Below are 12,280 nucleotides of genomic sequence, written 5' to 3'. Positions count from 1 at the left end.
GCCCCACCCAGGCCAGCTCCAGCCCTTTAAGAAAAAAAAAAAGAGAAAAGCCCCAGGACTCACTGCTCCTGCAGCACCCTCTAGGCTTCAGGGGGCTTGTGCAGAGCCCCCCACATGGTGCAGGGCAGTGGGAGGCAGCGGGAATCGGCCTCCCCACCCCCCTCCCCTGCTGGCAGGAATGATGAGTCTGGGGTTTCCTCAGGGTTTTTTTTTTTTCTTAAAGGGCCAGAGCTGGCCCAAGCAGGGCACCCATTGGGGGCCTGGGGGAGTGAGGGTGGGCTAGGGGGCTCATACAGAGCCCCCCACGCAGCATGGGGCAGTGGGGATCGCCCCCCCTGCCCTGCAGCACTGAGTGAGCTGGGGCTTTTTTCCCCCAAAGATCTGGGGTGGGCAGGGCAGTCATTGCCGGGCTGGTGGGGATGGGCCTGGGTGATTTGGATATTTGACAGCAGCTGAATCTCCGAATCAGATTCAGCCAAATCAATTCAGGACAGTGATTCAAATCACTGAATCGAATCAGTGCCCCCCGAATCAGCTGAATTCGAATCCAAAGCGATTACTAGCCACTTTGCATAGGCCTAATCTGAACAACTTATTTTGGGACAAAAGGGGACAGGGCTTTGTCATTCACCATTTGTTCTGAAGTAACTGCCCATGTGGACAATCTTACGCCACTGTTGGTGGAAGCTAAACCATGGCAATTTACTCTCTTTTGCTGCAGCTTACTGCAGCTTGGTTCCCACTTGCATGAGAATAAAAGCAGATAGCATGGAGCAGCTGATACACAGTAAATTCAGGCTCTTTATTTTGCAGTAAGTTGTTGGTATGCCTAAACCCTCTGACTCTGACTTCCCAGTTTAGTAAGAGTAGAGGACACAAGTATATCAACTGACTTCCCGTTCTTAAAGTAGCACTGGAAAAGCAGCATTAAGCATAAAATAAGCCTGAAGCTTTTTCCTCCCGGCCATGAAAGTCCACCTCATTGTGACCTCCCAAAATCTATCAACATATGGGAGTGGGAGACTGAACCAACAAAGCTCCCATTCTTCACCTGTCTCCTTAGAATATTATGAAGCATAAAAGCTCGTGATTATCCTCAAAACTACTATGCCTCAAGAGCCAACGTTTGTGTATGGAAAGGGAAGGGGCGCTCTGTCTAAATTCTGACATTGCCAGATACCCTATGGCTTTGATATCATAAAGCACAAATAATGCCCATAGCTTGTCCATGTGGGTAAAGGTGTGAAGTCAGAGCTACAGGATCGGTGAGCAGTGAAGCTGCTCTGGAATACTTGTACCATATAAATGCCTGATCTATCTACACTGCAGTATAGTGTTGAGATGCCTGAATCAGTTTTAAGTGAGCTAGCACAGCACAGAGTTCAGTACAAGGCAACTTACCTATCTAAGGCTAAAATTAGCTTGCAAGCAACTCTGCTGCTAAACCTAGACTCTCACCAATACCCAACCTATTTTGTTTAAAGCTAGCTTGGGTATCCATACAGTGTGCTGTAGATTGCAGACTAGCCATACCTGTACAGTAAATGTATCAGCAAAATATGGAGAATTCCTCTGCAGAAAAAAGGCTTGGAGCACTAGCCTAGAAGAAACACATGAATGCCTTCTAATGCTGTTAAGAGCCAATGTGATCTGCATACATGTTACCGTTTCCAGTGTTCCCTCTGAGAGAGTAAATCTGGCTACACAAAAAAAGCTCTCCAGGCTAACTCAGATATGAAATCTATTGAAATGTTTGATTTTAACCTTCTTGATTCCGTTTATTCTAAGCAATTAAATATATTAGATGAGGGTTAAAAAAAACTCAGAACAAACAACATAATTAAACATATATTGATACTAACTTCAAACTCTCTTACTCTGTATATAACAGATTACTCTCTGCTGTACTTGAAACCTGTCTAAGCTATCATTGGTATCTGATACCGTGCTACACATATTTGCCCTTTCTGAAATTGGCAAGACAAGCCCTGTAATGATGAACTTTGTATCCCTGGTTTCAAGCTCTACTTTACAGCAGATAATAATTCAAGTGTCAGAGAAGAGATTTATATCAATGAATATAATGCTTGTGAGAGCTATAGACCTAACGTCTCATCCAAGGTTACAGCTTCCAGAAAGAATGAAACCATGTGTATATACCATACAGACCTAACAGTGATCTTAGCTTAACAGTTATTAGCCCGTTACTATAAAAAAAAATCTCTCTGAAATACTTCTGCAACAAGATCAACTTAAATCGATTCTACAAAGTTAACAGCTATCACTCGCATGAAATTAATACTGACCTTCAAAAAATGAAAATAGCAGGTAGTATTTCCTTTCAGATGGATACCAAATACTAAACCTACAAATGATCTTATTTAACACTACGAGTTGTTTAACCTAAGATATATTCCACAATTATGTCCAGGCTATCTATTTGGCTACTACTTTCTTGTTCATGCTTGCAAGTTAAATTGCTTTTAAAGCCAGAAGGAAAATATAAAAGCAAATTAATGCACTTCACAGCTGGGCATTAACCACCATTTCAACAATTAGTACAATTAACAAGAGCTTCATATTTATACTACCTTAATCTTCGCAACAAACTAAACTATTTGGAATACAATCCAGACATCTGTAAGCCTGATTGTGGAAACCATATTATTTATAAGTAGAAGAAACCTCCCTCCCTTAGCCCTTCCCCAAAGTATTTTAACACACAAATGCCTATATTTCTTACAGTAATCTGTACTTACCACATAGTCCCATAGTTTTTGGATCACTTGTAGTATTTTTTTCTATGATCATCACCCCAGTACTGTGAAACCACTGTATTCTAATTTTTGTTGGGGTCTCAATTACATACATGAAGCCAGTATCCTCAATTTTAAAACCATATTTTCTAATGGTAGGCCAGGCGTACCTTGAATTCACAGTTATCTAAAATAGATACATAAGCACACAAAATATAAAAAGACACCTGAGTAATCTGAATGCCTTAACACAGGAAGCTGTTTATTATAAGTCATCACTGCATAAAACTACATGCAATTTTTGGAACGAAACTTAAATGGGTTTTGCTATCAGTCTGAAATGTGGATTTGGTTTTCCAAAACACACTTGAAAGTCTTTTGTAAATGCTCTGACTTTTAAGCCAGGCTTGGGTGAGTTTCAAATGGTGCTATTTGTGATTTCAAGTGAAAGCCACCAAAATTCAGTCAACCCTTTGACCAAACGAAGCTTTCTCTATTTCTCCAAATGTGGACAGTGAGGTAGCTAAAAGGAACAGTGAGTTTGATCCTTTAAGATCCTGAAAAATCAAATAACTTTTTTTAATTGGACCTCATTTTTTCTTTGTATGCTGTTGGCAACAAAAAAGACTGTAGCATGCTACACTGCCAACAGTGTACAAAGAAAAAGAGGACCAATTAAAAAAAAGTTAAGCTGTAAGCTGAATTGCAAGTAAAAAAATAACTTTAAAAAACTGGGTTTGCCCTTAAGTACGTACACAAGAAAAAAAACTAATTAATCACTGGGGAAATAATCTTCCTTTCACCAGCAAGGATTGTGACTTCCAGTTAAGATTAAAATGCTAAAAGCATTGGGAATTCAAAATAATATAAAATTATTAAAACGAAAACATGAAAATGAAAAGATTTCTTGGAAATGTTTTCAATATTAAGTACAGAAGTACAGAAAATTATGTGAGAAAATATTTCTAAGTAGAATAAAAAAATGTTTAAATTCTTACAAGCTTTTCCTAGCAGAAGGATGAATGGAGTTATGAAGACAAAGCAAAAAGTGAGGTATTTCAAAATGGACTATAAATGGCAAATGTTTTAAAGGGTTCATGAATTAACTAAGAACACTGCCAATGGTTAATGACACTCATTTGCCCTGTGCTTTGATTCAGAAATTGTTCCACCCATTCAAATGTTATTATTAGATTTAAGGACATGTTTTCTATATTTCAAATATAATGCAATATAATAGTTAAAACCGTAAAAAGTGAGATTAGGGGGAAAGCAACATGCAATGTAAAAAGGAAAAGAAAACAATAAAAATGTAAAATACTTACTTTTCTATTTAAACGATCGACAATAATTAGATTTGACATGTACATTAAATTCAACTTAGCTAGACATAATGAAGTTGAGTTCAAATGACCCTGTAGAAGTAAAATTTGTGATTCATAATTAATATGCGTATCATCTTTATCCTGATTATTCACTATTTTGAACTCGGGCCATTTAAAAAAAAACCCAAAACAAAACAAAAACAACAATAACAAAACACTAGAGCAGAAAAGAGAGGGGAGGGGGTTCAGAGAAAGGTTATGGTAAAGGTGACCGAAAAACTGTCATGGGATTAGAAATTGAAAAAAATTGAACTATTTACATCAGGGAAGATGCAAATAAGTAGAAACACAAGTGTACCAGAATAATAAATAATATACAAGTAACACATCAGGAATATAATTATATTCACCTTCTTGTAGCCCCAAAATTCAAAGGCATTTGAAAGATGCCATTGCAAAATTTGGAAATATTTCTTTTCATGCTGGAAACTTATTGCCACAAAAGGTCACTGAAGCTAAAATCTTTAAAAGTTTAATAAAACACTGGGCATTTATTTTTATAACAAGGATACCTGAGTATCATAGCAAAGGCTAGGGAACAATAACACAAGAGTTTTGGAAGAGCATATCATTACTCATGTTTCCAGGTATAAGGCAACTTCTAATCTATTTGGATTCAGAGGAGAACTATCCCAGGGTATATATCTCATAATTGACTCCTTTGGAGCTTCTTGCAACTTCCCTTGAAGTAGCTGATATTGGGTTTTGTCCAGGAATGACTACTAGACTACATGCATCATTATTTTAATCCAGTTTACCAATTCCTATAGTCCTTTATGCTATCTAACTTTGAATGCAGAAGTCCCAGAATAAGGATGCTGATAAACATACACTGATAAACTGGCAGGCTGTATTGTAAATGTTCATTCATTTTTCAATTATTTTAAAAACAAGGATGTAGTGTAGGATGGGGTGAGAGTCTGGGAAGAGTTTGGGTATTAATACTCACTCTGTCTGATCATGGAGAGAGAGAGTATGAGGGGGTGGGGAAGGGGGTAGTATAGCCTCTATTGTTTTTAAAAATTGAAGTTTCCCACAGAAAACATGAATGCACAAAAAAATTATTCTAAAGTAGTACTTAGCTATCTGTGTGTGAGATTCACCCATGTATAATTGTTTTACCACTCGACAGCTTAGTTTCGCCATCTATAGAACAAAGATAGTACTGACTTACCTACAGTATTGCATCAAGACTGATGCTTTTGCAGGCAGAAAAAAAACAAAGCCCTATACTGGCTAAGTGCAAAACACACATTAAAAATGTGTTTTATAAGTCATAATAATTAAATACTATTACATTATATACAAACATATGCAACACACCTAGAGTATAGTTTTATTCACTGTACTTTATGCCATTGGCCAATTTTATAAGTAAGAGAGATGGTTACCTTGTTGGTATTATTTCTGCAGTCAAGGACATGGATACCTATAGTTTCATCTTCAGTTTGGCTAATAATGTAGGATGCTTCCTTAAATAAAGCTAAATGATTCCCATCAAAGGTTACAAAGCTCAGATCAGAAAAATATGTACAACGACCTGATTTAAAAAAAACATAGAACTTATTTCAGTGTTTTGGTACAGAACAAAAAGAAAACATGATATAATGTTTCTACGAATTAACCTTATTCATCATAAAAGACATTTTCAGCTATATTTGTCATTGTCATTAATTATAAATTCATAGTAACTGAGTCAAATTCTGCATGTTTCAGACAGTGTCCCTTGCAGGCATCCAACAAAATTTCTCCTTTGTGGCTATTAGAAGTACAGCCTTGTGAATTTTCTTGGACCCAAAGCTAGAAGATGCAGAAGGTAGAAGTTTGGACTTTGACTGGGATCTTATCCTGTTGCTGGGGAGCTCTGGTGGAAAGCAATCGTCCTTTTCAGTCCTACTACTAAAGCATTTGTGTTTCAAAGGGCCTAGAGTTCTGCTCTCAATGACTGTAAATCAAGAGACCCTGAGCAGCCTTTTGCACTAGTTTCTTCTTGCACCGGTTCTTTGCTATTAGATATCTCATTTAAATGAATGGAAATTTTACTATTGACCTCAGGGCAAGGGGACTGGCCTTCTATCCTGTATTAAACCAAGAATACTCTCTAGAATATTTAGTTTCTATTCCTACTCCTTGAAATTCCACCTTTAATGCTTAGCCTACTTATGAGTTAACATTTTATTATATTCAGTTTTGTAAGTACTGAAAAAGTAAAACTTACATGCGCATTCCCATTTAGGGCAGCATTTGTCACCATTAATTTGAATAGCGAATCCTAGAACTCCACAACTGGGCTGAGTTGCATTGTATGGGCAGTTCAGTGATTTGTTAACCTGGATTAATTGTCCATCCAAGCAAATGTGTTTTATGCACTCATTCTCTGTGATTGGCTAAGGCATATTTAAAAGACACAGGTTACCATTCTTATCAAATTCATATCAGGATATTGCAGCACATTTACTGATAGAACAGGTGAGCCAGATTTTCTGAAATGCCAAACACTCACAAGCCCCAACAAAAGTTAAGGGAACCTGGAGGTGTTCAGAACCCTTCAACATCAGGCCGCTACTGAAGCTGGTCTGCTCAGATTTAAATTACAGAGCAGTACTATTGATTTTTAGATACTACATTCAACAGAAACCCGGAAGAAAAAGCATTCAAGAGCATAAGCAAGGAGGAGGCAAGGATCACAGGGGAGGCAAAGGCAGCTAAGCAATCTTAATGATAACTATGGGACAGAAAACAATGCACCAACACATAGCGGACTACAGCTGAAACAGTCACCTCTACAGAGTAAACATGAAATGGCATTATGAAGCCAAAAAAATATTTTCTGCAAAAGCACCACATTAGAAGCTGAGGCTTCAGGCAATGATCTACTGCAGTAGTTACAAAATCCACTAACTACACTGGAGTTCCTCAAGATTTACATATGTATAATTGAGATAAGAATATAGTCTCATATTTTGAGGCAGATATTTTTAATACCAAATTCAGAAATATATGGCCCATAAATAGAAATTCCAGCAGTGGTGGCATTATAACTCAGTTGTACATAAATCTACATTCCTGTCTTCTTTACAGATGAGCAAAGAGAGAGCCATTAATAATACTACTCACTACACAAGTTTGGAGCGTTGATGTTTCTCCAGCTGGCATGAAAACTGATGCTGTGATGTCTGAGATAGCTTCACCCCTTGTTAATCCATGAGAATACTCTGTAGACGACTCATAAAGTGGTTTGGTAGACAAATAGGAAAATGGGGGAACTGATGCAACCACGGTAACGTTTGGATGGACTGAGGTCATTAACAATGAACTCTCTGAGCGTGTGTGTCCCTCAGTAATAGATGGTGTTCCAAGTCTGGGAGCTACAGTAGTGTTGCCTGATAATTCAGCTATAGAAGATATAGTCTTTTGCTCAGATGATGAATACGTGGTGGACAAAATTGATACACCTATTTTAAAAGGCACAGCAGTTACATTTGTGGAAAGTGGAGAATAATATGTCTGTACTGTTTTTGAGGTAGGGGTGACAAAACCACTAATGCCTGGAGTCTGAAGAGAATGTGGTTTTGTGACCAATTCTGGCCCTAGAGATTCTGGTGTTTCGGAGAAGATGCCTTTCTTTGTTTCTGAAACAAACAAATAAGTGGGTTCCAATGAGGTTGCAATTGGTTCTCTTGTCCCTGCTGTTTTTTCTGAAGCAGCTGATACAATAGTGATATTTTGTGTTGTCATATTGCTTATTACTGACCGTGCTGAAGCAGCAGTTGTAGTTAAAGAAAGAGCAGTAGCTGGCAACACTTTACTTGCTGGGAATGTAGAACTGTAAGTGGTAGTTGAAAGTGGCACTTGCTTTGACAAAACTGCTATCTTCTCTGTAGCACTTTTACTTGTTGCTGTGGGTGCTGATGGTGAGACTCTAGGTGTCAAAAAGGTATCTGTTAATGACTCCCTCTGGATTGTGAAGGATGTTCGCAATGTGGCTGATGGGAAAACTGATGGAGAGGTTGATTCTGATTCAGGAAACAAGGCAACGGAGGTTCTAGATGTTTGACGAGAATCTAATGCTTCGGTAATTGCCTGCTTTATAGAGTCTAAGACAGTGCCTGTCTTTTCTGTGGATGACGAATGAAATACTTCTTTTTCCACTGTAGTTAATGGTGGTAAAGTTGATGTAGGTTTTGGTGAGGAGGAGAGAGGTCCTGTACTGAAAATTAAGTCAGTGGTTTTTCTGGCTGAGGCTGGAAGTGTTGTCTGCAAAACTAAGGAAGTGCTTGGTATATATGTCAGTGTAACTGCATCAGTTAAGTATGATACTTTTTCAGTCCTCAAAAGAACTTTTGCAGGTATTATTGTGGTAGGTGATAAGCTTGAAAGAACCCCTGCTGGTTGAGTACTCGTGGTCATTAAAGTTTCTGTTGGAGGCTGGTAAACTGTGGTACTTGATTTGCTTGTCAAAGGAGACCTGGAAGCTGCAAGAACATGTTCTATTGAGATTTTACTAGTAAAATGTGGAATAGCAGACTCCTTTCTGGTTTGCTCAGAAACTGTCTTTACTGGAGAAGTTTGGGCAAAGGAAGAACCTACTGAAGCTGTAGTGAAAGAAGAATAATCTTTGATTAATGATGTTTGAGCTGTAGGTGTTTGTGTTAATTCATATGGGGAAACTGATTTTTCTTCCAGATACTGGGTGCTGGAGAATGTATGAAAGAGCTTTAGGGAAGGATATGTAACAGAAGTGGACAGACTTGGCCCCTCTTTGACTGCTGTCACTTTTGGGGGAGTTACTGTTCTGCTGCTGAATTCAGAGTATGGTGGCAATGTGACATATGTAATATTTAAAGTGGTATTCGCTAGCATTTCTTTGGGTGATGCAGTTGTCTGTGAGCTGAGTTGTTCAGCTGTAATGGATAGGGTTGAGGCAGTCAGTAAAGAGGGTGTCTCTTTTTCTGTTGAAAAAGTAGATTTGATCGTTGAGCTCCTTGGATATAAAGTGAAAATAGTTTCAGATGATGTACGTGTAGGACTGGTAGCCCTTGTTGATGCCTCTGTTTGGCGTGTTGATAGTGGAAGAAGGATCATGGTTAAAGATGTTGGAGAGCTTGGTGATGAAGCAAATGTAGATGGCTTTCTCGTGTATATACTAGTAACTTCTTCTGTTTGCGGTATCTCAGGAGATGTTGTCACTCTTTTGGTTAAAGCCTCACTGATAATAATATGTGGAGATCTAGTGAGGGGCATTGTTTGCGTTGAGTCCATTTTTATAGTTACCAGTGGAACTGTAGTGTCCAAGCCCAGGGACTCTTGTGCTAAAGCAGACGTTTTAATTTCTGATGTTGTCAAACTAACAGAAGATGGGAAAATACTTGTCTTTGTTGTACTTATAAACACAGGTGATATATATTCAGTAGTTGTCAAGTTTAGCCCTATGGATGCTGGATATTCAGTAGTTGATACTGTTTGTAAAGTTTCTTTTGATTCTGTTAAACCTGGAGACGCAGCAGTTGAAACTGACGGTGAAGGTCTTTCTGCAGAAGGAATTTCTGTAACTGCAGTTGACCTGGAGTAGAAGGAGTATGGAGAAAAATATGAACTTGAAGGATGCTTCACACTTGATGTTGTTTGGGGCACTTCTTTTTTACCAGTTGTAAATGGCAAACTAGTTACTGCTGATGGCAGTTCTTTAGTTTGTACAGCTGTTGTCTTTGCACTTTGAGTGGTGGCAAGGTCGGTTCCTGCAATATCAGTCAAACTTTGAACCATATACGGGGGATGTTCAGTATCTGCCACTGTTACCAGCTGTGTCAATGATGGAAAAAATGTGGCTTTTATTTCTTCCTTAGTTGAAATGGATGTTGCCTTTGTTGTTTCCAAAGACACTGGTTTCATGCTCAGCTTTAGCGTAGTGATCAGAGGAGAAAATGATGTTTCAGAGATATTAGCTACTGTGGGAATGTGCTGCTCTATGCTCAGTTTTTCTGCTTCTGAAGTTCTTGTTTGATTTTCTATTGGCGAGTAAGATGGTAACAAAGAGTATTGGGTCAAATATGTAGTTTTCTTTGTTGCTGAAACAAAAGGAGTGGCTGTAATTTCTGAAGTTTTTTCTGGTTTTAATTTAGTTTCTCCTACAGGAAGTATCCTTGTGCCTATTCCTGATGTTTCCGCTACTGTTATAGTTTTGACTGGTGTTTCTGATACTGTTCTTATTGATGGTGTCTCAGCAAGTATAAACGTAGGCATTGGTTTGCTCCTAGTAACTGCATGTGTTGTACTTGCAGTCAGAGGTGCTGTAGCATCCAATACTTTTTCAGAAATACTACTGGTTACTTGAATACCTGAAGAGATTCCTGTAGTGGCAGTAGTTGTCCAGGGGAAAACATCAGCTGCAGAAGGGAAACTTATATTAGCTTTTTGTGGTACAGAAATAGCCATACTAGTAGTTTTGCCAGAAGTAGTTCCAGTTGAATGTGGTGCTGAAACATTTGATGTTACAGATGTGGTTAAAACTGTGATTTTGGATGCAGAAACAGTTGGAAATGTAGCTTTTTCTACAGTTGCACTGAGTTGCCACTTTGAGGCACGTGTTGTGTTTGTCTCTTTTAATTCAGATACAAGAGTGGAAATTACTTCTTTACTAGTTCCTGCTGCACCTGAGATGTTGAATGCACTAGATGTTATATGTGGAAGTAAGGATGGTGAAGGCTGAATATCGACTGCAGGCTCAATGCCTAAAACCAGACAGAAACAGAAGTTAGTTTGCAATTTGTTATGCTGGAATCATAACATTATTAAAGTTATAAGGGATCCATATTAACTTATCTAGTTCACATCCTTTTTTTCCATTCCTTTAGGGTCCTAACATGCTTAGGCTATCAAAAAAAAGTTGGATAAGATATTTGCTTTATATTTAATGCTATTGAAAGTTTTATAAAACAAGAACCTCTTAGTTTTAATTTTCCTTTTAATTTTGTAAGTTTTAGGAATGCCTGTTTTAACCATAAAGGATGTTAAATAACAATTGAAGATTTATGAAGGTGAGCATTTAATATTATACACATAACAATATTTTGCCACTTAAGCGGACTTATTTCTACTAATGTTAGATTGATATATTGGAGGGCTTAGCACTTCTGAGAAGTCAGCTTGATTATCTGGGTGCCTACTTGTGGACTTAATTGTCTACATTTAAATGGTCATCTGAAAACACTGACTGTAGTAATCCCTAAGAAAACTAAATATTAAATGAAATGTAATAAACTGATTTCTTAAACATACAATCTTCGAAATACACGCATCTTTGAGTGACTTCATCCAGTAACATATGGAGAGGACAGGTTGGGACACATCCTTCCACTCTAAAATAAAAATAGTCAGTATTAACTATGCACGCAGTAGCTTTCTGAGTAAATATTCTCACTACATTTCAACAACCACTCCTAACCCTGTTAAAAACTTACCTTATATGCAGAAAAAGCAAAAGCAGGGATAGACAAGTTACTACATAGAATGATAAAAAAGCAGAATAAAGATAAGAGTTTGTTTTACATCAACTGACAGTATTCTTTCTTTGATTAGGTCTTAACTTAGGGTGATCTTCATCTGAAATGTTGCAATAATACCAATAAATTTCAGTCTTTGGCAATGGACACCTGATAACGGTCTTCCAAGGACACTATTTTGATCTATCTGCTACAATGGCTATTAGTGTGCTATTCTCCTCCAATGATTCCATGATAAAATTGTATAGACTCAGTGGACGAAACTACGTTCAGTGCCACATACACTGGCTCTGGTATTTCTAGAACTATATGCTTTTATTAAATGAAAATAAAGCTACTTACTTTGGTACAACCTGACAGTTCTCTCCCAAAGGGTCTCTACATGTTTTGAAGCATGGGCTTGTACAGGCATCATAACGCCACTCGCATGTTGAATGGGATAGAAGTTGAAATTTGACATCTGGAAAAGTATGTGAGATTTATTATATACACACACATTACGGAGAGACATACATATACACATACACACACGTATAGATCCATAGTTTTCAACCTGTGGTCCACAGACCCCTGGAGGTCTGAATACTATGTTTAAGGGGTCTGCAAAAGATAACTATGATCAATCAAAAGTATGTGA

General features: G+C 37.9%; 1 protein-coding gene across 1 annotated transcript in view; it reads right to left on the bottom strand.

The window, feature by feature from the left end:
• Nucleotides 1-12,280, bottom strand: part of OTOG (otogelin) — a 252,596-nt gene that overhangs the window by 50,035 nt on the left and 190,281 nt on the right. The window contains exons 33-39 of the mRNA XM_019519978.1: nt 11,986-12,103; nt 11,420-11,499; nt 7,259-10,872; nt 6,360-6,528; nt 5,533-5,681; nt 4,082-4,171; nt 2,760-2,943 (exon numbers count right to left, since the gene is read on the bottom strand). Coding sequence (XP_019375523.1) covers nt 2,760-2,943; nt 4,082-4,171; nt 5,533-5,681; nt 6,360-6,528; nt 7,259-10,872; nt 11,420-11,499; nt 11,986-12,103 — 4,404 coding nt within the window. The remainder of the gene's footprint in view (nt 1-2,759; nt 2,944-4,081; nt 4,172-5,532; nt 5,682-6,359; nt 6,529-7,258; nt 10,873-11,419; nt 11,500-11,985; nt 12,104-12,280) is intronic.

This window comes from Gavialis gangeticus, unplaced genomic scaffold (genome assembly GCF_001723915.1).
Source record: "Gavialis gangeticus isolate Ggan-Ray unplaced genomic scaffold, GavGan_comp1, whole genome shotgun sequence".
Lineage (NCBI taxonomy): Eukaryota > Metazoa > Chordata > Crocodylia > Gavialidae > Gavialis > Gavialis gangeticus.
Note: the sequence above shows the minus strand (reverse complement) of the source record. Positions and strands in the feature narration are given on the sequence as shown.